Source organism: Emys orbicularis, chromosome 6 (assembly GCF_028017835.1).
Source record: "Emys orbicularis isolate rEmyOrb1 chromosome 6, rEmyOrb1.hap1, whole genome shotgun sequence".
Classification (NCBI taxonomy): domain Eukaryota; kingdom Metazoa; phylum Chordata; order Testudines; family Emydidae; genus Emys; species Emys orbicularis.
Window position 1 is genome coordinate 15,479,961 of NC_088688.1, and position 23,955 is coordinate 15,503,915.

Sequence of the window (23,955 nt, forward strand, 5' to 3'; positions counted from 1 at the left end):
GCTGCCTGCTTCTCCCAAGACCCCATAGGCTTCCCCCTCCAGCAGTCCCAGATGAAAGTCTAAAAACAAGTAATAAAATAAGTATTTCCAAATCACTTGTGAAATAGGACTAAATCATTACATTACTTCTTTAAAATCCCCTATATGCAAAAATGTAAATATAAAATGAAGCAAAAAGCAGCCATGTTGTCAACCTGACGGGTAAGGTCTGCAAGCAGAGAGACAGTTTTCCATGGCTCTTTTTTAAAGTAATCTGTGTTTTGTTGATGCCCGGGGGGATGGAGAGGGAGAAGGTGTTTCCATTTGGTTTACTATAAAAAAGACCCCCAGAAAAGCTGTGAAATCTGCTGTTCTCTGGGTCACAGTATCATCAGGCTGCATTTTCTTGATTCAGGATTCCACACTGGCAATTCCAATGCTTAAGTTCCACTATGTGATTAATGAAAGTTTCAGTACTCATCTAATGGCTGAAAAAAATATGTTTTTTTCCCGTAAAACAATTGTTTACAAGGAAATATGCAGTAACAGAAAGCATTACAAATGCAAAAGATCAAGTGTGTTTTCAGAGAAACTGTAGCTTTTAATTTCCTGCCTTTTCACTTGAAATTCTCAGCCACATTCCATTAGCAGTTTGGGGCGGAGGGTGGTTCTGCATTTACTGTAATATTTTAGTTATGATTAGCAGCTCAATGAACTGTAACTGGCTAATACAGAAAGAACAAGAGTTTCTGCTGCAGGTCAGGGAATGGGCTACATGGATTTACGGTTATGTTGGTACATATTGTGATGTTTCCTTCCATATTCGTTATGAAAATATGCTTATAATATGGATCTGACATAACTGAGATATACTTTAGGTAAGATGGCTCTTGTAAGGTATCGTTGGAAAGGTTATGATTTACTGAATGTGATTATCCAATGTGTATGCCTGTATCATTTCTGCATCTGAAATTAGGAATATTAACTATGTATCTGTATTACAAATGTGTTACTTTGGGTGTCACTCCCAACCAGCCCTTCAGGTACAACAATGGAAAAACCAGACAGAGCTAATGGGCCATTAGCAGAGACAATGGACTGTGAAAGAGCTTAGTCTTCCTATGGATGCTCCAGACAGCTGAAAAGTAATGGCTGCCACACCCCTGCAGAGACATGGGTCTGACTCACCTGGTACTGGACCCACCCCTTGGAATGCCAGTGTTCTTCCACTGGAAGACAAAGGGTTCCTGCCATACACAAGAGCTATATAAGGCAGGGGAGTGACATCATCATGGTTCTCCTCTGCCTCCGCACCCAAAGAGATACTGAAAAAACACCTGGAAGCAAGAACTGAACTGAGGGGAGACGGATTGAACCCAGGCTGGGAGGGCGTCCAGTCTGTGACTGGAAATACCTGAAATCTCCAGATGCAGGCCAGAGCAGCTGCCTTTCTGTTATCTACCTGTGACAATATCTAGGGTTAGAAATTACATTTTGTAACCTGTTTCTTAAGTATATTGAGCTTAGCTTGCGTATTTCATTTTATTTGCTGAGTAATCTGCTTTGTTCTGTTATCTCTTACAGTCACTTAAAATTCACCTTTTGTAGTTAATAAATGTATTTCTTGTTTATAATATAACAATTGTTATACAAATTGTACAATTCACAATTCGGGGAGGGAGCGGGGGGGTTAAGAGGTTGTGCATACCTTCCTCCACATTGAGGGAGGAGGCAGATTTCATAATATATCTTTGGGTCTGCACCCCAAGAGAAGTGGACACCTGAGTGCTGGGGGCAAGTCCCTTAAGCTGAGCCTTCACAGAACTGATCTCAGTGTCTGTTTTGTTCTGCAGTTTGGTGCGGCCCTCCCTGTGTGCGTGCTGGCAGAGGCTTAATAGAATTGCTTGGCTCAGCAAGACAGGTAAAAAGGGTACCCAGACTGGCATAACAGATAGGCTCAGTGGTATCTCAGCACATCGGGTGGCATCCTAAGGGGGGACAAACCATCACACATCTATTTCAAGTGAATTTTGTGTGTATGACTGGCACTGGATTGAAGGCCATGAAGATAAACTTTCTAACCATAGAAATAGCATGGTACAGGCAGCAAAAACTTCACTAATGCGTCTGATTGACGAAAGATTAACTCTCTAGGTTCAGATGGGTCTGTTCAGTCCTCTGCTTCTCTGCTAAGACTGACAATAAGGAGCTACAAATGCGATAGAAGATTTTGAGATATGGTTACCTGCTGTCAACAAAGAACAAATGAAGTCAACTCATTTCCACAGGATGCTGGACAGCCACCAGATATCAACTACTTTCACTCAAAATTCCAGGCCAGACAGAAAACAGCAACCTAGGGTGAATACCCTGTCCCCACTAAAGTCAACTGGAGTTTTGTAACTCACTTCCAATGGTGCAAAGATTTCACCCCTACAGATGAAAAACTCACTATCCCATTGTTAGTTCACAAGTCATCCAATCCCCTATACAATGTTAGAATTTAATTCCAAGTAGAATGTTTAGTGGCTAGTATGCCATGGCACAGATAACAAAAGGAAAAATAAATTATTATTATTAGCAATAGAGTTTAGAATCGCGTTAAACTAATGGATAATATTGATTTCATTTTACTCTTAAAATATAATATAGGATTGAATTTTATGGTAACCAAAACATTAAGTAATAACACCAGTGACTAGGTCATCTGCCGAGATTGAACCCAGGACCTCTGGGCTTAGAAACATGAGCCTCTTCTGTTTGTACTAAATAACCAAGTGCATTAGATAGAAATTTCTGAATGCAGTAGCAGACCCTATGTGGTCTAGCCATAGAAGAGGGACAAATGCCACTGTTATGTTTCAATTTCCCTCTTATGTTTGGTTCTATAACTTTGCTCATTATAAGCCTAGTATTGTAATCGCAACAGTATGCGCTAGCAGCCTTTCTTCTCATATACTTTTTGGACCACAAAAGTTGCCACTGGCACTTTAATTGATGCTAAATGCAACAATATGAAGCTCTTTAAACCTAAAATATAGCCTGCTGAGAAAGCACAAGCTGGACTCACTGCATAGATCACACACTATACATAAAATGAGTAGGTACCATCTTTCAGATGAGACACGATTATCCTCTAACTAATAGTTTGCTGTCAAAAACTGTGCCTTTGATGAACTGCCAAACATAAAATGCTTACATATTTATAAAAGATACTGAGTGCCCAATGGCAACAATATTTTCCCACACATCATCACTAATACATTGTACAATCCTTTTCCTTTAGAAATAGCAGAAAGCTTGCAGAAGGTGTTAATGTTTTAGTTCATTATAGCAAGACTGTGGTGCACTGCAATGGTATGTTCTCAGTTTATGCCAAGATCCCAGGTATCTAAGTTAGCCACATTAAAATCAAAGAGTGCTTTACTCAAATATGGGCCTCTGGCTAGAAACACTAGAGAACAGATGCTAAAAAAGAGAGTAGGAAAGCAGACTGTACACAATATTGTCTTACAGCGTGGCTTTAAGGGGACCTTGGAAGAATTCTGCCAAGGTGACCTTGAAAAGAGGTAGCTGCTCTCTCAACCTCAAGGTGAATGACACATAAGGAGAAGGGCTGGAATCACAGGAAGCATGGATTATTTTGAATGACCACGGAAGGTGATTCTTTGCAAGTGGATTACAATTAAGTTTTCAACAATAATTTCGATTGATTAAATAAAGTTATTTTTGTGGATGGAAGGAGTCCATGTGGGCCATCTAGTGTTGTGCACAATCAATAAGGAATAACAGTAAGCCCAGCTGTACATCAGGCTGTAATGCTAAAGGTCCTTCATAAGCCATAACAAAGCTAAACCTGATGATATCCTCAGAACCCAGATATGGAACTAATGTCTTCATTTATGTACATATTATTTGTACTTTTATTTAATAATATATTTCATAAGATTTGCCCAAACGCACTGCCATCTGAAAGAGGGAGAAATACCAATAACCTAGTGCAGCAGCTGAAAAGCCAGTAAGAACTGTTCAAAACTGTTTCTTTTTAACAAGAAAACAGTTCATCGTATGTAGTGCTAAGTAAATAAGCAAATACAAAATGCAATAATAAATCAGCATATACTTTGTGACACTAGGGGGAACTCTAAGGTACCAGGAATGAAAAAAATTACTTTGGGAAGCTACTGTTGGTATAGTTATACAAGGGGCCATAAATTCATTTAATTTTTTCCTCTTTCTTTACTAGGTCAAAATACAACAGCTTTTTTTATTATTAATTATTATTATTATTATTATTATATTCTTTTGGTGACACTTCATTTATTTTTCCAATATCCTAAATTTACAGACTGTAAAAATCCATCAGCCTACTACAGTATTAGATGTGTAATCGTAATACTGTGTAAAACTGTTTAGGATCCTCAAATAAACCAGTACTCCAGTGAGGTTTGTAAGAAATAACCCCATTTTACAGAGGGGGAACTGAGGCACAGAAGTAACTGGCCCAAGTCCACAGCAAAGCAGTGACACAGTTGAAAAGGAACCCAGATTTTCTGAAATCCGGTCCCCTGCTCTAACCAACAGACCACACACAGCTACCCTCTTAATTTATAGCATTCAACTAACAATCTACTCATCTAAGATGATTGCTAAGTAACTTTGTCTATACTGCTCCATATGCACAAACTTATACTTAAGCTTCATAAATATCTTTATGAATTACAGTCAAATGGTGCTAAATATTGTGTAAATACTGTACAGATATCTAGACATGTACTGTACAGACATGTAGACATGTAGCTCAGTGATATTAGTCACTCTGAATACTATAGAATATGGAATTCCCTCATTGTTAAGAATAAAAAGATTATTGTGGTTCTGACGGTAAAATAAAGCACTTAAATGTCACTTTTCTCATGTGGCATATCCCTGTCTGTTGTTACTATGCTGTATTAGACAACTAAGCAATATTTCTTTACCAGGTGAAAACCCACATTCACTCTGCAGTGATAGTTTATTGTAAGCAGGCACTGCTTGTTTAATGTATCAGTTGGCTGACCTCATTCTTAGAGATTACTCATCACAGCTTAAAGACATTAAACCATTTCAACATGTAGCTGTTAATCTTTTGGCACCAGAAGTCTGGTTTCCCCAGAGCAACAGCAGGCGCCAAGGAGTTAAATAGATTTTAATTAACGGTTTTCACTAGTCTATGCACAAACAATTATTATGCACTCAAGACACATGCCCTTGCCTGGGTTGACTGTTTGAAGGAAGCCCATATTCAGATGCCTGTGGGTTCTTTTTTCCACAACCCACACACATTGTATTAGAATTCTGACACCAGCCATCCATGCTGAAGGAAGCAAAGTAATTGGTTTTATTCAATAAGCCACATATGATTAGAACCTTAACCAAAACTTTATTGTAAAGTCAGGAAATTGAGAGGCAAGGTTTGCACACTAACCTTCACTCTGCCTCCTTGTGTGTGCACTCTACAATAATGTCTCATTTCATGATGACAACACTATTCAAAACAGTCTTCAGCAAATGAAGCATTATAATGAAGAATGTTTTTATAATTGTAAATGGAATGGATACACAGTGTTCATGTTTTAAAAAGACTTTTTGTAATACACATCAGCAAGTAATAAGGAGAAAGTAACCATTCAGGTTGCTAAAGTAAGCTCAGCTCTTCATTTCCTTACTTCTGCAATGAAAATTATTTCCATTTTAAGCTGTCTGGGACAGGTAACTGATATTTGTCAACACAACTTATGCACTGTGACTGCTATATAAATAATAATGCCTCAACATTTATATTACACTAACCAATTGTTGCATTATGAAATGCATGTATGACTCTATTATTACTTTTGCAACAGAACCACTGAAAAATTGTTAGAAATTGTGTATAAGAGATCATGCAGTCCGTCTTCCTATCAGTGCAGTCTTTTGCCCATCTTAAATTTAAACACTCCTTGCAATGGGCTTCTATCACTTTACCTGGAAGACTATTCCACAGTCTCTAGGGGTTCTCACAAGGAAATTTTTGATGGCCTTACAGCGTGGCCACCAATTTACTTTAGGAAAAACAAATAAATATGCACATATCCAAATCATTGTAATTTATTTATGTAGGGGTTTTTGCAAACTCAATAATAAAAATAATGTACAGTTGTCTCTATTCTTTACTGGACCTAAACAGAATAGAAACAAAATAAAGTGCTTTGCACATTCTTGTCTATTTTGTTGTTGTTTCTTTTGATTTTTAGACTGCTTTTTTCTTAAGACTTGCTAGCTAGCAAGGCTGCTGCTATGAAAAATTATATATGTATATTTGTATGTATCACTTTTCACAGCAGACTTATTAGCTAGCTGGGAGGCAGTGAAAAGTGATATTAACAAACATCCAAATATAATTTTTCACAGCAGACATACGCAGCCCCGGAAAGCCAGGGGACAAATTAAGCCGTGGATGGAGAGGTGGGTAGGGAGGCAATGGGGGTCAGGGGCGATGGGGGTGGTGGTGAGCCCAGGGCTGGAGCTCGAAGCCGCTGCGGGATGGAGCCTGAAGCCCTGCGGCTGCAGTCTGGCACCTGCTACCCCAGGGCTGAAGCCAGAAGCCTGAGCCCCACCACCCCTGGGAAATTCATACCAGCTGCCTGCTCCTCTGGCATTTGTGGCTGCAGAGGAGGGCAGGGCCCAAATCCCTGCAGGCGTCACTGTTTTCCCCCTCTCCCCCATCACTGCCCAAGAGGCTGTGGCTGCAAGAAAAGCCTCTGGTGGCCGCATTTGAGAAACATACTCTAACTGGTTTCACTGTGAGGAAGCTGTTCCTAATTTTCAGCTTAAATTCACTTTTCTGTATTTTTCTTGTTGAGTCAGACTTTTTTTTTTTTTAAATGGAGTACAACTATTATCCACGAGTGAATTTTACCTGCATCATTTATTAATGGTTCTACTGTATCCATAGTGCTGCTCTTTCCATTTGATATATTAGTAAAAGCCCTTTATTTGCTTTGGCTGCTGTTTATGAAATTTTGTCTTTTACATATAAAATTGTACATTCCTTTAAAAAAATAAAAAAAGATGAAAAATACAATACACAGGCAGTGAGGAGGAATTTCAGATACAACTGCAGGAAGAGATTCCAGCAGGTGTGGTCTGAAGGACACATCAGAGTGTCTATCCCTAGAGGCTTTCCTTCCAAGTTCTGACAAGAATTATTTCTATTTAGCTTGTAATCTTGACAGAGATCATAGCACATCAGCATGGGCAGAGGGGGACTAAGGTTTTGTTGGTGCATTCTTTAAAACACTAGGGTGCACAATCATCAACAGTGGGAATAAAACCCAGGTGTCTTATATAAAAGTCCAAAGCATTACTACTAAGCCAGCAGGCATCCTGCAGGACACTAGAAATTAGAAATAATGGATCTGAACATTCAGGATAGATCCCTTACAGGACAACATTTTTGCTTCATCTTAGTAATATCAAAGAGGATCAAATACACAATTCTCACAAATATTTAAGGAAAAAGATCTCTAAATGTTAGTGAACTCAATGAGTGGCTGGTTTAAGAAAACCAAATGCTTTCAAATTCCTCCAAATTATTGAACATGCAATTTCCTGAGCAACTATAAAATCATTTTTTCCTACCATGGAAGCACAATATACAGAGCTGATCCTAGGTATATTTGCAAATGACTTTTTGGTTCTCACCATCTCCCTGTACTCAACAAGGCAGATGATATTTCTCCCGGATTCCTCTATTTTCCACCCATCCCTCCTCTCCCCCTTTACTAGGCTTGGAACCTCGTCCTCTGCTGAGGCAGGTCTTATACTTTGGGGCTGGGCTCTTGGAGCACAAATATGGATGATGCTGTCTTCTGATCAGATGGCTTTCATCTCCAATGGGAGCAGAGGTAGGCCCATGCTGAGTGCTTTTGAAAATCCCACTAGACACACTTTCAGGCTCTCCTCAGGTTCAAAGTTTCTCCAACTGGTTTTTCCATGGCTGATGAACACCTCAGTATATAGCATAATTACTTTACTATTTCAAATTTTGAAGTGACGTTTGGACTTGAAGCTGAACTGGGTGCTATAGTAAAAATAAAAAACGTTTTTCAGCAAATTCACATCTATAGAGCATTGCTTGTTTCCATGACAATATTCAATACCTACCATATGAGCCTGGCATTCTCTCCTCGTAAGTAAAATGAAGTTGCAGTTCCTCTTCTGACATCTGACATATGAACACTTTTAACAAACAGCAAATAATGAACAATGCATTGTGGGCCTGCCAAATAAAAAGATGGCTAGAAGGGAAACAGAAAAGTAAACAAGAGTCAATAATGTTTTACTTATTAATGTTCAGCAATAGTCATGACTAGGTGTGTGTAACAGTGAATGGAAAGGTTCCTGTAGCCCATATGAGGCAAAGGCAAGTCTCAAGTGACTAAAATGTGGACATTCAATAGCAAGGAAAATTTATTTAAACATAAACGTTTCTTTTCAAGAAGACGCAGCCTTCTTGCTACATATAGTTTAGTACTATTATTAAAAGCATCACAGTTACCATTAAGTGCCATTCTCTTCAGGAAATTGACTAGCTAGCCTATTATCTTTGTTAATCTCTACACCCCAGAGGTCCCCAATCTGTGGGGCACCCCTAGGTGGGCATGGAGGAACGTTCGGGAGAGCGTGGTTGGGGCCCCAGCCTCAGTCCCCGGCACCTATGCTCGGGGCACCGGCTGCCGGTTCAACCCCTGGCCGAGGTTCCGCTCCCAGCCTCAGCCTCATCCCCCTTATCCCTGTCCATGTCCCCCATTCCCATAGCTGTGGACCCACTCCTGGCCCAGCTGGACAGGGGAAGGGTGTGGTGCGAGGTAAAGTTTGGGGACCCACTGCTACGTACTATAGGGCAGTCTCAAATGGATTGAGACCTCTTTAAATCTCACTCTTTCTGCATGGAAATTTATCCCCAATCTTATCCCTTTACGTGCACAAATATTACTCAGATGACACTCGACGTGGAAGACGTTCAGTGGATTTCAGGAGCAACAGCAGTAAGTCCAGTTACTCTTCACAACTTTGTCCCCAGATTTCTAGGCATGAAGGCAATCCAGCAGGGAACTGTATTATGTCCCTCTGGGTCCCTACGTGCAGGTTCAGGGGGATCCAGTCAACAGCAACATATGCAGCTCCTGCTGAAGCCACGCTGTCAAGGGGCTGAGGGGCCAACACAGCAGCAGCCAAAAGGATGACTTCTTTCCTCTGGACATAAGAGAGATTCTTTCTCAATGGATCGCTAGATTAGAAGAGGAGTTGGCCTCAAAATGTCTGCAAACTCCTCCTTCCCCTGCCAGGAAAGAAATTTCTAAGGAAAAAAAATCTTTGGAAAGTTTCCTGGAAAACTATACTTCTGAAAGTATAACTTCTTGAAGTCTTCATCCCCCACCGGGAGGGAAGAGGATTAGAAAGGCAATCTGATCATACAATTTGAAAGCAGTGGAATTTTATATCATTTTCTATTCTGGCCTGGTCAGAGTTTCAAGTATTCTAGAAATAATGCACTGATTTTAAAATAAATTTAGATTAGCTAAAAAGCTTTATCAGATGGCTTATAATATGCCTTAAAAAGCATCTTAGTTGAAAAATAAATGTTTAATTTGCAAAATAAGCAGCCAGTAGCATGGCATGAGAGCCACTGCTACTACGGGTTAAGGAAAACAAAATCGCTAGCGCATCAGTTGTTCTCTTAAATGTTATTTATGCTCCAAGGAATTTTGAGTCACAGACTATAAACCTAGCAAAGGAGTATTTGCACAGCATTTTTATTGTCTGTCATGCCCACCCACAGAAAGAAATGGGATAGCAGTGCCTAGGACCGCAGAGTGGGAAGGGCAGAGATTAATCCAAAGTTACATAAACATATGTTTGTTGCAACATTTAGACCCACTCACACAACTAAAGCAAATGGAAAATTTCTGTTCTTCTGTAATGGCATAACTTTACATATTATGCTCCAATCCCAGTGCTTGAAATACACAAGATACTTGTTCCTCTGAAATTACGGTAGTTTCTCTTTTAAAAACAAAAATAAACTTTAAGAGAACCTGAATTTTCACCTTGCCGATTCAGGTATTTATGGAGCGGCCATCATTGCATTACCCAAGAGCTATCAACAAAATGAACATTTAAAACATAAAAGGGAACGCCTGGCATTTCACTGCCAACTTACTTTTGACATTCCGCTGAAATTTTTAACTCTTTGGTTCTGGAAAGGAAGACTTTAATCAATGCCCCAAGATTTCCTGTTCGAGGATTGTTCTCAACTAGATGAGGGATTGAAAAGATTAGAGTACATTTGTAATTTAAATTATGATAATTAATTCAAACACAGGATATATAGAGCGGGAATTACTCTCCATTGCACATTTTATGTATTTTTTTAAATAAATAAACACACACACACACACACACACACACAACAAGGCTACTTTTTTATAGTTTTTTTTTTTTAAACAGTCTATAGTTAAAGATGGCTCCTGTCCATGTTTCTGCTATTGCAAGATTGTTCACTACACTACATTTTCCAACCTAAATTTAAAACATTCCGAACAACGGAGCCACACCATTTCTTTCAGGAGACTATTTCACAGCTCAATAGATCTCACTATCAGGAAAGTGTGCCTGACTGTGACAATAATATCATTTTATTCCTCACTCTTCTACCATCCCTGGTTCCTCCCTGCCTAATCTCTATCAGCATTAAAAATAACAGGAGTACTTGTGGCACCTTAGAGACTCTAAGGTGCCACAAGTACTCCTGTTATTTTTGAGGATACAGACTAACACGGCTGCTACTCTGAAATCTATCAGCATTGCTACCCTTTCAATATTTTAGAAGTTTCTATAGTGTAATGAACAGAGTTAACATTGCAAGTTAAAACTTAAAACATCCAGGGAATCAAATTATAATTCAGAATGAGAAGCAGGATATGCACTCATCTTCTAATTCAAGTGTCAACTCCACATGACAGGTGTCACATACTATACTCGTATCTGCCCACTGATACTCTATATGTCGCCCACTGATATTCTACTTCTAAAGGGGCAATGCTTTAAAAATCATTATTTAAAAGAAGTCTGTTCAATTATTAAAATAATTGTGCCCAAGTCACTTCCTTCTGTTGGCGACACACAGAATAATGTGACAATGTTACATTTAAGCAGCACAAATTAGTAGAATGTGTTTTCATCTTCTACTTGGGAGACAAATATGATTTTAAAAATCTCATTACTGAAACGCAGATGAGTGAAATTAAATAAATACAGACACCGAAGTTTACATGAACAGTGATTTATCAGAAAAGTTGACAACAAACACAGAAATATGTGAAGACATCAAAATAATCTCTCTCACCTAAAGACTTGCAGATTGAGATGGTGGCTTCTTCCAACAGCTTTAACTCAGCACTGAAGACGAAGAAAGGAAGCATTTAGTTATATGAGCAATAACAATCCCTGAGTCTATAGAGGCCTGCCACTTGTAGAATACAATTACTGCATTTAAATACATTTGTTATAGTGCAGTACTGCAATTCCTATGACCTTGTAATTTTAGTTACTCCATTTACCTCACTCACATAGATTGTGTGCGTTATTTGAAGCAGTGTGGCCATACAATGGACAATTAACATTCATCTCACTCTGTCAAACAATTCATATTTAAAGTGGGCAGATCATTTCTATGTCATAAACTTCACTCATCCCATGCTTGTTTTGGAATAAGCCCCTGTAAATAAACATAGGTCCACAGTTTCAATTTGTAGAAAAAGTTTGCTTTTGTACTAGGAATATCATTGCATCATGCGTGGATATAAAAGGAAGAATGTAACCCTTTTCTAAAGCTGAAAATGCCTCCATAAGCAAACAGATTTAATTTCAGACTTAATACTATAACCCAGTTTCAATAATTATTGCATGTGGTTACAACAGATGCAATTGTAAATCATGTATATGCCAAGAGGATAGGATTTTTACAAATTCACTAACTGCCAGATGATATATCTATATCAAAACATCTACTTACAAAGATTTTTATAACGAAAAGGGGGGATGGGGAGGAAGAGGGAAGGGAATCAAACAACCTTAAAATAATCCCAACTATGTGAAACCTATAAAATACACATACACCACTAGAAGTGCTAAGTATGTAGGCCTGAAAAGCATTGTACAAATTAACTAATCCTTGTGAAGTAAATCAAGTATTTGCATTTTAGAGACAGGAAAAACAAAAACAGTAGTAGGCATCTTGCCCAAGGCCACGTTAAATGGGACACCTCCATACTGCTTCTATATTAGATATTTAAGGATCTTATCTTTAAGGATCTCCTGCCAATATGTACCAAGGAAAGACAAGATTCCTTAACAACAGAATGTAAATTTCCCCTTTTCCAATTTAGTGTTATTAACCTGACAAACTCCATTCAAAAGAACAGATTTAAAAATTTTTATTAAAGCTAATGTTAAAATTATATAATACACAGGTTAAGGAAAGAGTGTTTATACATCTGGGTATAATGCTTACATTATCCCAAAGTACAAATTTTGGTTTAAAAGTCATAAAATACATATAGTACATAATCTGCAATAACCCAAATTAAGGTTAATAAATTTAATGATACAGTTTAGATATTAGCATCCAAATATTCAGGTACATCACTCATAAAAGGTTATACTGAGAGTAGCTTGTGGAAAAGAAGTATAGCAATGAGTGTAGATTGTCCCTCCGTAATTGAGCATTTAGGATAGGTTGTCCCTCAGTAAACACAATCCATCACAGAAGTATTTCACTATATATACAAAGCCAATAAGGTTTTTTGGGTGGGGAAATGTCTTTTACACTTCCAGGTCCAGTTTGTTTGTTTTAAGAAACCTGGCACAAAGTAACATTCTATGATCAGTAGAAAAGCTGGAGTCTATTAAACTTCCATTTTCAAAACCCCCAGCCTAGGATAACATGCAGTTCAATGAGTTTTCAGGTAACTGCCTATTAGCCCATCAAAAAGAGCTAGACACCTTTTACCAAGTGCAACTATGAAATGGGATTTTGTTTTTCAATTTGTCACCTTCTGAATACATATAAGGTAAATATCACAGCATTAATTTTCACTAAGCACCAAGAGATGTTTAGAGGCGGAGCTGAGTCTAGCAAGTAAAAAGGACAGTTAAGAGACTAGATTTCTGCTCCTTGCTCGGTCACCAGCTCACTCAGATATCCTTGGGCAAGACACTTATCCTCTCAAGGCCAAATTCATTGCTGGTGTAAACAATTCTAGTGATTTGAAGCTGTCATCTATAAAATGGGCATAGCAATACAGGAGTGAGCATTGTGGTCAGTCTTTCAGAATGAAAATGAGGGTGGCACAAACATCCTAAATGGATTTGGGCCAGGGGGAGGATATCATATTAGCTCAAGGCTGAGAAAAATCTAGAGGGCTTTTGTTTGCTTTACCATAGAGGGGTTGAATAGAAAACTATGCTTTTTCATTCTCTTACGTTTCTGCCTCTTCTAAGCTTCATCTGTCTTGATGCATCTCTTCATTCTCTCTCCACAGCCCCAAAGGCTTCCACGCACTAATTTCTTCCTACTGCACTGTTATCTCTCAGCTCCAGGACACACCCTCACCTAGTTCTCTCACCTCCGCAGAGTCTCTCAATTTTGTTCATCTTTTCTCTTGTGCATTTCCCATACATCTTTGCCCTTCTGGTATAGAAGGTAAGCAGGCAGCCTCCCTCTACTTATCTGAAACACAGGTTACCAAAGGGATGTGGAGGGTGAGCAGATCCCAATATCACCTGCCAATGCAGGTGTGTTAGTAGGCCTGGGAAAAGTGAGGATTCAATCCTTAGTGTTTGCAAAATGCTTTGAGGTCCCTGGACAGAAAATGTTATGGAAGTGGAAAGTATTTATGTTTAAAAGGCTTTACAATGGGAAATTAGGGGAAAGACCGACTTTTAGTGGTTTCAGGAATCACCAAGCATTAATTAATCTAGTTGCCAGTCTCTTTTGCAGTCAGAAGCAACCAAAGACAGGAGTGCACTTTCTCTCTGGCAGAAAGTGACTCAAGAGCCTTCTTAAAAGCTCAAATCTCCTCTACTTGTGAGATATTTTGCCCAAGATGTTTTTGTACATTCCCAGTTTGCATGCTCATATAGTAATTATATATCATCCCACATGTTCTCAATAGAATTCCTCCCTGTAAAACCAAGAGAGGTGCATCCAGAAGCCCAAACCTCTCCAGTGGGTTAAAATATGAAACAGATTAGTTCCTGGGAGGTCTGGCTCTCCCACTCACCCTCAAATCAAGCAAAAGAACTATAGAAAAATAGGATTTAATGGATTAGCCAAACCAATCTCCATACTCCAAGGAGACCTCCAAATTGCGATTCCATAGGAACTACTATACTGCATCAGATCCACGATCCATCTAGTCCAGTACTCTGTCTCTGACAGTGGCCAGAAGCTGACACTTCATAGGAAAATGCAACAACCCTTTTCAGTGGAAAGATTTGAGATAGTTTGCCCCCATGAAGGTCTAATCTTAATCCCTAAGGGTTAGATTTTGTCTTAAACCCTGAAATATGAGGTCTTAAATCCCTTACAAATACTCTTATTTCACCCATTAACTATAACAACTCTGGATATATTCTGGTTATCCATATAAACATCCAATCTTACTGAATTCTTGGCCTCAATGACATCTTTTGGTAATGAGTTCCACAGTCTAAATATATGCTGACTGAAAGAGTACTTCCTTTCATCTACAAGTTGACGAAGTAAGAACCATATCTGCAGAAACCTTGGGCCCAAATGCTTCTGTGGTGAGCATCCAGTTCCATAGCTGGGTTGTGTGCAATGACAAAAATGAAGCCTGGAGAAATCTATATCACCCAAAGACATCCCCAAACTTCACTTCACTAAATGCCATAGCATTTAATATGGAAGTATATTTGTGGGAGTAGGAGAGAAAAATGGGAGGCCAGTGGGCAGGAAAGATCCATAGATTGTAAGGCCAGAAGGGACCATTGTGATCATCTAGTCTGATCTTCTGTATAGCACAGATCACAGAACAGCTCCAAAACAATTCCTAGAGAATATCTTTCAGAAAGACATCCAATTTTGATTTAAAATGGTCAGTGATGGAGACTCCACCACGACCCTTGGTAAATTTTCCCCATGGTTAATTACTCTCGCCATTAAAAATTTATGCCTAGCTTCAATTTCCAGCCATTGGATCATGTTATACTTTTCTCTGCTAGACTGAAAAGCCTATTATTACACATTTATTCCCCATGTAGATACTTATGGACTGTAATCGAGTCACCTTTTAACCTTCTCTTTGTTAAGCTAAATAGATCGAGTTCTTTGAGTCTATCACTATAAAGCATGTTGTGTAATCCTTTAATCATTCTCCTGGCTCTTCTCTGAACTGCCTCCGATGTATCAACATCCTTCTTGAAGTGTGACACCAGAACTGGACACAGTATTCCAGCAGTGGACACATTAGTGCGAAGCACAGAGGTAAAATAACCTTTCAATTCCTACTCGAGATTCCTCTTTATATGAATCCCAGGGTTGCATTAGTTCTATTGGCCACAGTGTCACTCAGAGCTCATGTTCAGAGGATTATACAGCAGCGCCCCCAAATCTTTTTCAGAGTCACTGCTTCCCAGAATAGAGTCCCCCATCTTATAAGCATAGTCTACATTCTTTGTTCCTAGATGTATAGATTTACATTTACAGGACGATCACACGCAGAAATCCACTCTGTGACGCTTCCCGGGGTACCCAAGGTTGTGAGGCATCTTGCTACCACCTGCTTTTAACATGAGGAAGCCTTGTCTGTGCCTGCCATGGGTCAGATCCCCAAATCCTCTGGCCACAGAATATTCCTGAGATATGTCACTTTCTGGTGACCTACCTTAACTTCAAAACCTTAAGAACATAATTTCCCATATAGATACATCACACCTTAAATATTATCCATCCATACATTTTGCAATGACTATGATGACCAGTGGGCTACTGGCTCTCAGAGATCACACTGCCACCCTTCCGTGAATTATTATGCATATATCTGACCCAGGAGATCCCTATAAAACCACATGCACCCACTGTGCCCTCTGCCCGCTGGCAGCACGTGGTGTCTGCGTCACACACTCCTAGCTAGTAAACATTCATGTACACCTAAGGATAAGCCAAACCTGTCTATATTCATCAACTTCAAAAATCACTTCAGCGATTCCTAGTGAAGCCTCTTACATCCTGAAGAGCCCTTCCATGTTCCAAATGGTTATTTACTCTCACTTCCATGTCTCCTCCACCTGCACACACCTACTAGCTGCACACGCTCTTCCTGACAAGATTAAGGTCTCAAATTGCACGACACTCAAGACTACATTCACATCAAATGCATTTCTGCTGCCCACAGGTGTTTCTGCCTTCTTGGGGGGTCAGCTGCCAGTGTGGCTTGGACTGGATGAAAAAGGAAGCTCAGCTTCCAAACAGGGGTTTTCCTTAGTCTGTGGGCACTCACTTGGAAATGTTTTAGTGGTCCAAAACCCAGGATGTCAAAGAAGGCATCTACAGTCTCTGTGCAGAGGCAGTTAATTCAGAGTCTGAACTGTAGAAATGACACAACTATTTCAAGCAGCATTTTTCTAGCAGTTCTCAGAATACAAATACAGTCAAGCCAGTTTAATGTCTGAAGAAGAGAAATGCTACTTAACATATAATAAGTACTTCCAGCACTCTTCATCTACATCTCAAAGCACTTCAAAAGTGAGTGAATATCATTGTCACCAATTTACAGATGGGGAAACTGAGGCTCAGTGAAGTCAAGGATGGTGTCCAAGTTCACCACAAATCAGTGGCAGAGTCTCCATCCTAGTACCCCTAGTATACAGCCTTCATAAGCATTAAGTCTTACCACAATCAATTTGCTAAGTCATTCCCCATCTTTACTAAATATTAGCCAGTGTTTTCCAATAAGCAATCTGACAGACAAAATCAAAGTAATTAAAGATGCTTAGACGAGGCTGCTAGATCCCTGCATGGATACAAAATTTATATCCATGGATTCAGATATCTGAGGAGCTGCAGGGCTCTAGTAACAACGAGTGAAACCAGCAGGGCCATGGTCTGCGACCAGGCCAGGAACCACAGCGGTGAAAGCAGCAGCATGTCAGGTTGCCGCTTGCAGGAGCCAGCGCCCAGCACGGGCAGCTCCTCCGGCGTGGCTGCGAATATAAATTTTGTATGGGAGCCAATGAATAGGGTATTGGTAGAATCATCAATCAAAGGAGTTATTAAAAAGGTTTTCAGTAGTAAAGCCAGTGTTTAGGCTCCACGACAGAGTAACTTCACCAGTGAGATGAGCCATCAAATTGATTTTTTTTTTTTTAAATCAGCAGATTATCCTGTGCATTGGACTATTTTGCAGCACAGTGAATTGACTGCATGCATGAGAGAGAAAGCAGTCATCTTTCAGTGTCTAATACTCTGCCTCTACAATTTTAGTTTATGCTTGTTTGACTGCAGAGAAATGCACATTTGCATTGCTGCCTGCTTTATAGTAGCTGCTGTAGCTGAATTTCAGAAAGACTAAACTTACTTGCCAATACATATTTTTTGAAATGTTAAAATTTTATCTCTGAGGTGGTCTCTTATTTCAGCTCTAGAAACACAGCTGTAATTGAAGACAAATGGTATAAAAATGGGAAACAGAATCAACGCCTACAGACATTACAATTTACTGGGTCTGAATGAAACAGGGACTTCTCTCAATTTTCTATCTAAAAATCTGTCCAGCTGGTTGCTTGTCATCAGGATGTATTCCTTCCTGACACTGACAGATTGGGAGAATGTTTATTGCACTCCAACTACACTTGGGGGGGGAGGGGGGGGAGGGGTCTCTTTGAACGCAGTATAATCTGAATCCAACAAAAAGGGAGGGGAGGAGTGTGTTGGTTTTTTTTAATAGGGGTGCTTAAAAAGACACCAAAGGCTCTTGTAACTCAGATTACCTGGTTAATTTAGCTTTTTTTAATTGCTCCAGGATTGAAACGTTCAATATGAAGGGACAATAATCTCATAACCGTACCTCTTGTATTTCCTAATTTCTGAATGTTTGTCTTTGCAACCGTAACAACTTTTAACATAGCTTTTGTTCCCTAGTTATTTTGAAAAGCAAACTGAAAAAACCCAAACTACCACCATTCTGTAGAACCAGACAGACTTCCTGCTTTGGTCAAAATAGTTGGACAGCATAGACTTCTCTAACTCTTTAGTCATTTTCCACTGAGAATAAAATATAGAGTTAAAATCTTGAAAACCAGGCCCACCCCATTTCCTCAAATTCAGACAAGAAGAAGAAAAACATAGAATTGTATTTTACCATTTTAAAATTTTACACTTTGGATAAAAACATGCCTGCAAAAACTCAGCACAAGAGTTACAAGCACCCGGGGGGAAGGTTATAATGGAAGTGCCTCCACCACAAGTACAGCATTGCTACCATGCCCAAATATTGTAACACTATTCCTTTACGACTCAACATTATTATTAGGCCCCCAAGGATGCCTTATGAAGAGGGTGCAGTGTACACCTAAAAATCAGCCCATTTTTAGAAAGCTGAAGCAAAGCTTAACAGGAAATGCAAAGTAAACTGCCATGTAAACTGTAACAGTCAGCTAAACTCAAGCAGGGGAAAAAAATACATGCAAGAAGCGGAAAAAGTTGCCTGAATAATTTTTCTGTTATGAAGACAGAAGATAGACTATATTAACCACTTATGCAGAAAATGTCTCTGCATGTCATCAGCCAAGATTCATGAGGTGGCATGAGAGCAACAACACTAGCACTAGCTATTGGATTTGCTTTGCACCACAGTCCCCCCGGAGATGCTGTTTAGTTAATGAATGAATATAAAGATGGAAACTTATCTTAAGCATGGATCCTTTCATTAATCCACAGAGTAGCAGTGTTAGACTTCAAACTGTTTTCCAATACTGATGAACAACGAGAGAATATTTTTCAAGGAGTAAAGTTCATTTAGTGGATTGATCACAGACAGCAGTTCAAGAATTCCAATCCCCCTACCCTGCCAAAAAAATCTCCCCATAAAATAATGGCAGCCTTATTGTCAGGTAGGACTTTTTTCAAAAAGTATTTATGATTTGAGGTATAAGATTCAATATATGCTTAAAGTCATGTGGTTCAGAAGATTACTCACCCATACATGAGAACAAATTTGAGAAGTAACCTATGAACCAGAATCACAAAAGGAGTTGCAATATACACTCTACCTACCAAGTGTGTTTGAAGCAATAATTCATCCCAGGAAGATGTGTCTTACACACACACAGAAGAATAATCAAAGAGCCCTCAACTTTATCAGGTAAACTTTTGAGAGACCCTCTACGTTTGTCACAGAACGAAAGGAACCTAAGCTAGACTCCACCATCACTTTTCACAAAGCGATCACTCTATATCTGACCTATTAGTCCTCATCCTCAAAGGAAACCTGCACAATACCACTTTCAAAAGATTATCTTAAATTCATAACTTTACTAGACACTAAAAATCATGGACTGAATAGATACACTCAATTTATGGTTTATTACAAACAATCTATAACCCACTAACAACCCTCCTGGCAGCTACTCCCCCACACTCCTTTCTTCCCTATGACTGGAAGGGTGTAAATGGGCCACTTCAACTTGAATGGTGCCTTGAAATATGTGTTAACCACTTATGCTAAACAATCTGTTCCAACTTGCATTTAGGTGTAACTTTCTGAGGCTATATATGTATACTGCCTACCTTACAGTGGCACAGCTATGCCGCTGTAAGGTACACAGTGTAGCCACTCTTTGCTGGCAGGAGATAGATCTCCTGTTGGCAAAATAAAACCACCCCCAATGAGGCACTTTTTGTCATTAAAACTTTTGTCAGTCGGGGTGTGTTTTTTTCACACCCCTGACCAACAAAAGTTTTAATGACAAAAGTGCAGTGTAGAGATAGCTTGAGGCTACATCTACACTACAGTACTTACAGCACCACGGTAGCACTTGTGGTGGAGACGCTTTAAGCCAACAGGAGAGAGCTCTCCCGTCAGCTTAATTCCTGCCGCCAAGAGAGGCAGCAACTATGTCAGCAGGAGACGCTGTCTACACCAGCGCTTAGGTAGGTATAACTTATGTTGCTCAGGGGCGTGTGATTTAAATCACATAAATTACAATAAGTTACAACGTAAATTAAACCAAAGTAACCTGTAGTATAGACAAGGTCTGAGCAAGTTTCCCAGAGCTGAAGATAAGCTCTGTGTAAGCTCGAAAGTTTGTCTCTCTCACCAACAGAAGTTGGTCCAATAAAAGATATTACCTCACTCACCCTGTCTTGCTAATATCCTGGGACCAACATAGCTACAACAACACTGCATCCACTGTCACTGTTGGATTGCTCTCCACAGACTATTCTCAAACAATATTTAAATTTAACTGAAATCAATTATGCTATTAATCTGGATATGAATATTTTTCTAGGTTAATTTTTGAAAAATTTATTTACATCTTTATTGAAGAATATTGTCCTAGAGACACTTTTTCATTCTTGTTTTACCAAGTTACATCCTTATTATTAAACATTTTATGGAAAAAAATCAATAGATTACTTTAAACAATATTTGATCACTGCTCTACGTAATGAACTACCAGACTAGAAACAGTAGCTTCAGTTTGCACTTCCAACATTTCTAGGTCAAAGGAATCCCTGGTGGATGGAGCCCTCAAGCAGAGTGTTTGCAGTTACTATATGTTCAAGAGCTAAGAATCAAGGAAAGAAGGTCTATAGGTGAAAATCTTATAAATCCCCCAGTAGAAGCAGGAGTTACTTAGGGCATGGCTACACTTGCAGATGTAGAGCGCTGTGAGTTAAATCCGCCTTCATAGAGCGCAGTAGGGAAAGCGCTGCAGTCTGTCCACACTGACAGCTTCAAGCGCATTGGTGTGGCCACATTTGCGGCACTTGCAGCGGCACTGGGGCAGTCCATTATGGACAGCTGTCCCAGCATGCAAGTGACTACAACGTGCTTTTCAAATGGGGGTGTGTGTGGAGTGTGACAGGGAGTGTGTTGTGTGTATGTGGGGGGAGAGAAAGTGGGTTTTTGGGGTGCTGAGTGTCAGCATGCTGTCTTGTAAATTCAGACCCCCCTTGTCCCCCTCCCACCTCTCTCTCACTCAAAGCAAACAGTAAATGTTTGCTTTTCTCAGAGCTGATAAGCAGCCCGCAAAATGGAGCTTTGAAAGGGCATTTCCGCATTCCTGCAGCCGATTTCACAACAATGACAAGAGTGGCCACTTGACTTAAGGGGATTATGGGACGTTTCCGGAGGCTGATCACAGCGCAGTAACGCAACACCTCGTTCACACTGGCGCCACAGCGCTCCAGCGGGGGTGCAGCAAACGTTATTCCACTCACTGAGGTGGAGTATCAGCAGCGCTGTAGCTGCGGAATCAGAGTGCTCTACGTGCCTTGCCAGTGTGGACGGGGAGTGAACTAGGGCGCCCGGGTCTGCTTTATTGTACTGTAACTCGCAAATGTAGCTAAGGCCTAAAACAACTACCTCAAAGTCAGGGTATCAAAGTCATAAACGCAAGGTGAAGAAGTTCTCAATTAATTCTGATTAACATTACATTGGCAGATATAAATAGAGAGAAGTCCATTGTATGGATATAATAGGTGTTAACACTGTACTGCAGAGGAGGAAGAGGCAAACAATACATACATTAATCATTAACAAATTGTATATTTTACTTCTAGCAAAACAGGTCAGTTAATTATGTGCCTGAATTTTTACTGAGCCAGACAGTCTCCATAGATTGACGCTGCTTAGAGCGAGCACCAACAAGTCAAGTGGGCTTTGGGGGGGAGGGAAGGGGGGAAGAGCACTGAGGCTTGTGATTCCAAAGTACATGCTATGCCAATATTCATGCACTGTTCTCAGCCAGCCTTGCTCAAGGAGAATTGCCTATCACTAGTAATGAGCAAACAGCAGCATGAACAATGACCACTGTTCTTTCAAAGTATTGCTAAGGAGAGACAAGGTGGGTGAGATTGTATCTTTTACTGTGAGAGAACTGTGAGAGAAAGCTTTCCCTCACCAACTGAAGGTGGTCCAATAAAAGATATTACCTTACGATAGTGCCTTTGGATCTTCCAGTGGTTTTGATTTTACCAGGTTGTGAACACTTTCCGGGTGGGGGAGGGGTAATTTATTTGCACAGTAGTTTATTTTTAAAAAACAACAGTAGCACTTTAAGCAACATTCAAAGCAAATGTAGGTTGATTTGTACGTGCTTGGGAAGCTAATTTAGCGGTGCATTGAACATGCAAAAACTCACTCTTATTCACTGCACAATTTACCATTGCATACATTTTGGGTTTTGTGGGGGGTGGGGGAGGAGGAAGCTTTAATTTAATATGTTCACATACAAAGCAAAAGGCATTTCAGAAACATTATAGCAAGGCAAGGTCAACCTTTCACAACTCATTAGTGAGAGAGTGCAGTGGAGCCCCGGAGTAGATGATGAGTAGAGTTGGACAACATTTTTTAGATGAAACTAATCTGCTGAAATGCAAAATTTTGTATCAACCAAAACATTTCATGAATTTGTGTCAGTTTTGGCAATTAAGTTTGGTAAAAAAAAAAAAAATCAGAAATGTTGAAATGGTTTGTGACAGACTGAGAATATCCTGATCAAACCCTATGGAATTAAGATAAAGTTTATTGAGTTAAGTTAAACCTTACTGAATTAGGGTCAATACCTTTGGGGTCCATTGCATTCAAAATGCAATTGTGTATATATTATTGTGCATTGTCTGTATCTTCTCTAGTAGGAGGGGGATGCTAATATATTTCCTCCATTATCAGCCCTTTGAAGCCACCTCCCTGGAGAGGTAACTAGTTCAAACTGATTTCTACCGGACCAACCGACAAAGAAAGGATTTTTGGATAAATAGCCAAATTGATTTTAAACTTGCTCAGGGTCTTCTTCCTGAACCAACCAATGGACAAGACCTCTAGTCCATCAAGGGCCCCAATCCTTAGGGAAGTAATGGATGAATTGGCCTACTGAGGCCCCATAAGACTGGGTGCTTGTTTTGAAATAAAGTTGTGATGAACTGGTGACCATAAAGGAAACCCTTTGGATAGAATGTTGAATAACTGCTCCTGCCAGAGCCAATGTCAGAGGTGGAGTGATGTCTAGTAAGCTTATTAGCACGTGTGTAGGTTCTTTTATTAATGTTTTTTCTGTAATGCTTTTTTACCTTAAGAATAAAGTAGACTTGCAGAGGAAATACTGTGTGGTAACTTATAACTATGACAATTGCACTATTAACGGTTGCTGAGGAGGAAAGCAAAGCAGGCCCGCTTAGGGAGTCTGACTTTCCTGGTGAATTCACAGTACAATCAGGAAGCTGTGCAGCCTAGAAATACTCTGGACAGAAGGAAATAAGACAAGTCACCACCCAAGAGAGGTGACAACTAGAGGAGCCGAAAGCCTGAGAGTAGGTGCCCTTGCTGGACTACAGAGGCAGAATATAGGGGCAGCAGCCCTGAACTGTGACATGGTTCATTTTTTCATTTCTGAAATGACACGTTTTGATGTTTCTGGCTAGATTAACAAAGCCTGAGGTCCCATTCACAAAACTGAGGAGGAGGAGAACCCCCTTTTATCCAATGGCCGAGTGGTTAGAGCACTCATCCAGGACGTGGGTGACCCAAGTTCTAAATCCCCCTTTGCCTGATGTGAGGCAGGGACTTGAACTCGTCTCCCACCTCTCAGGTGAGTGCCCTAACCACAGGCTATAGGAATGTATTCTGGGTGAGTTTCAGGGCT

At 39.8% G+C, this 23,955-nt stretch overlaps 1 protein-coding gene across 3 annotated transcripts in view; it reads right to left on the reverse strand.

The window, feature by feature from the left end:
* DYM (dymeclin) overlaps positions 1 to 23,955 on the reverse strand; it is a 348,564-nt gene that overhangs the window by 292,166 nt on the left and 32,443 nt on the right. For all 3 annotated transcript variants that reach the window (XM_065405941.1, XM_065405940.1, XM_065405937.1), the window contains exons 4-6: positions 11,411 to 11,463; positions 10,226 to 10,319; positions 8,167 to 8,300 (exon numbers count right to left, since the gene is read on the reverse strand). In XM_065405941.1, coding sequence (XP_065262013.1) covers positions 8,167 to 8,300; positions 10,226 to 10,319; positions 11,411 to 11,463 — 281 coding nt within the window. The remainder of the gene's footprint in view (positions 1 to 8,166; positions 8,301 to 10,225; positions 10,320 to 11,410; positions 11,464 to 23,955) is intronic.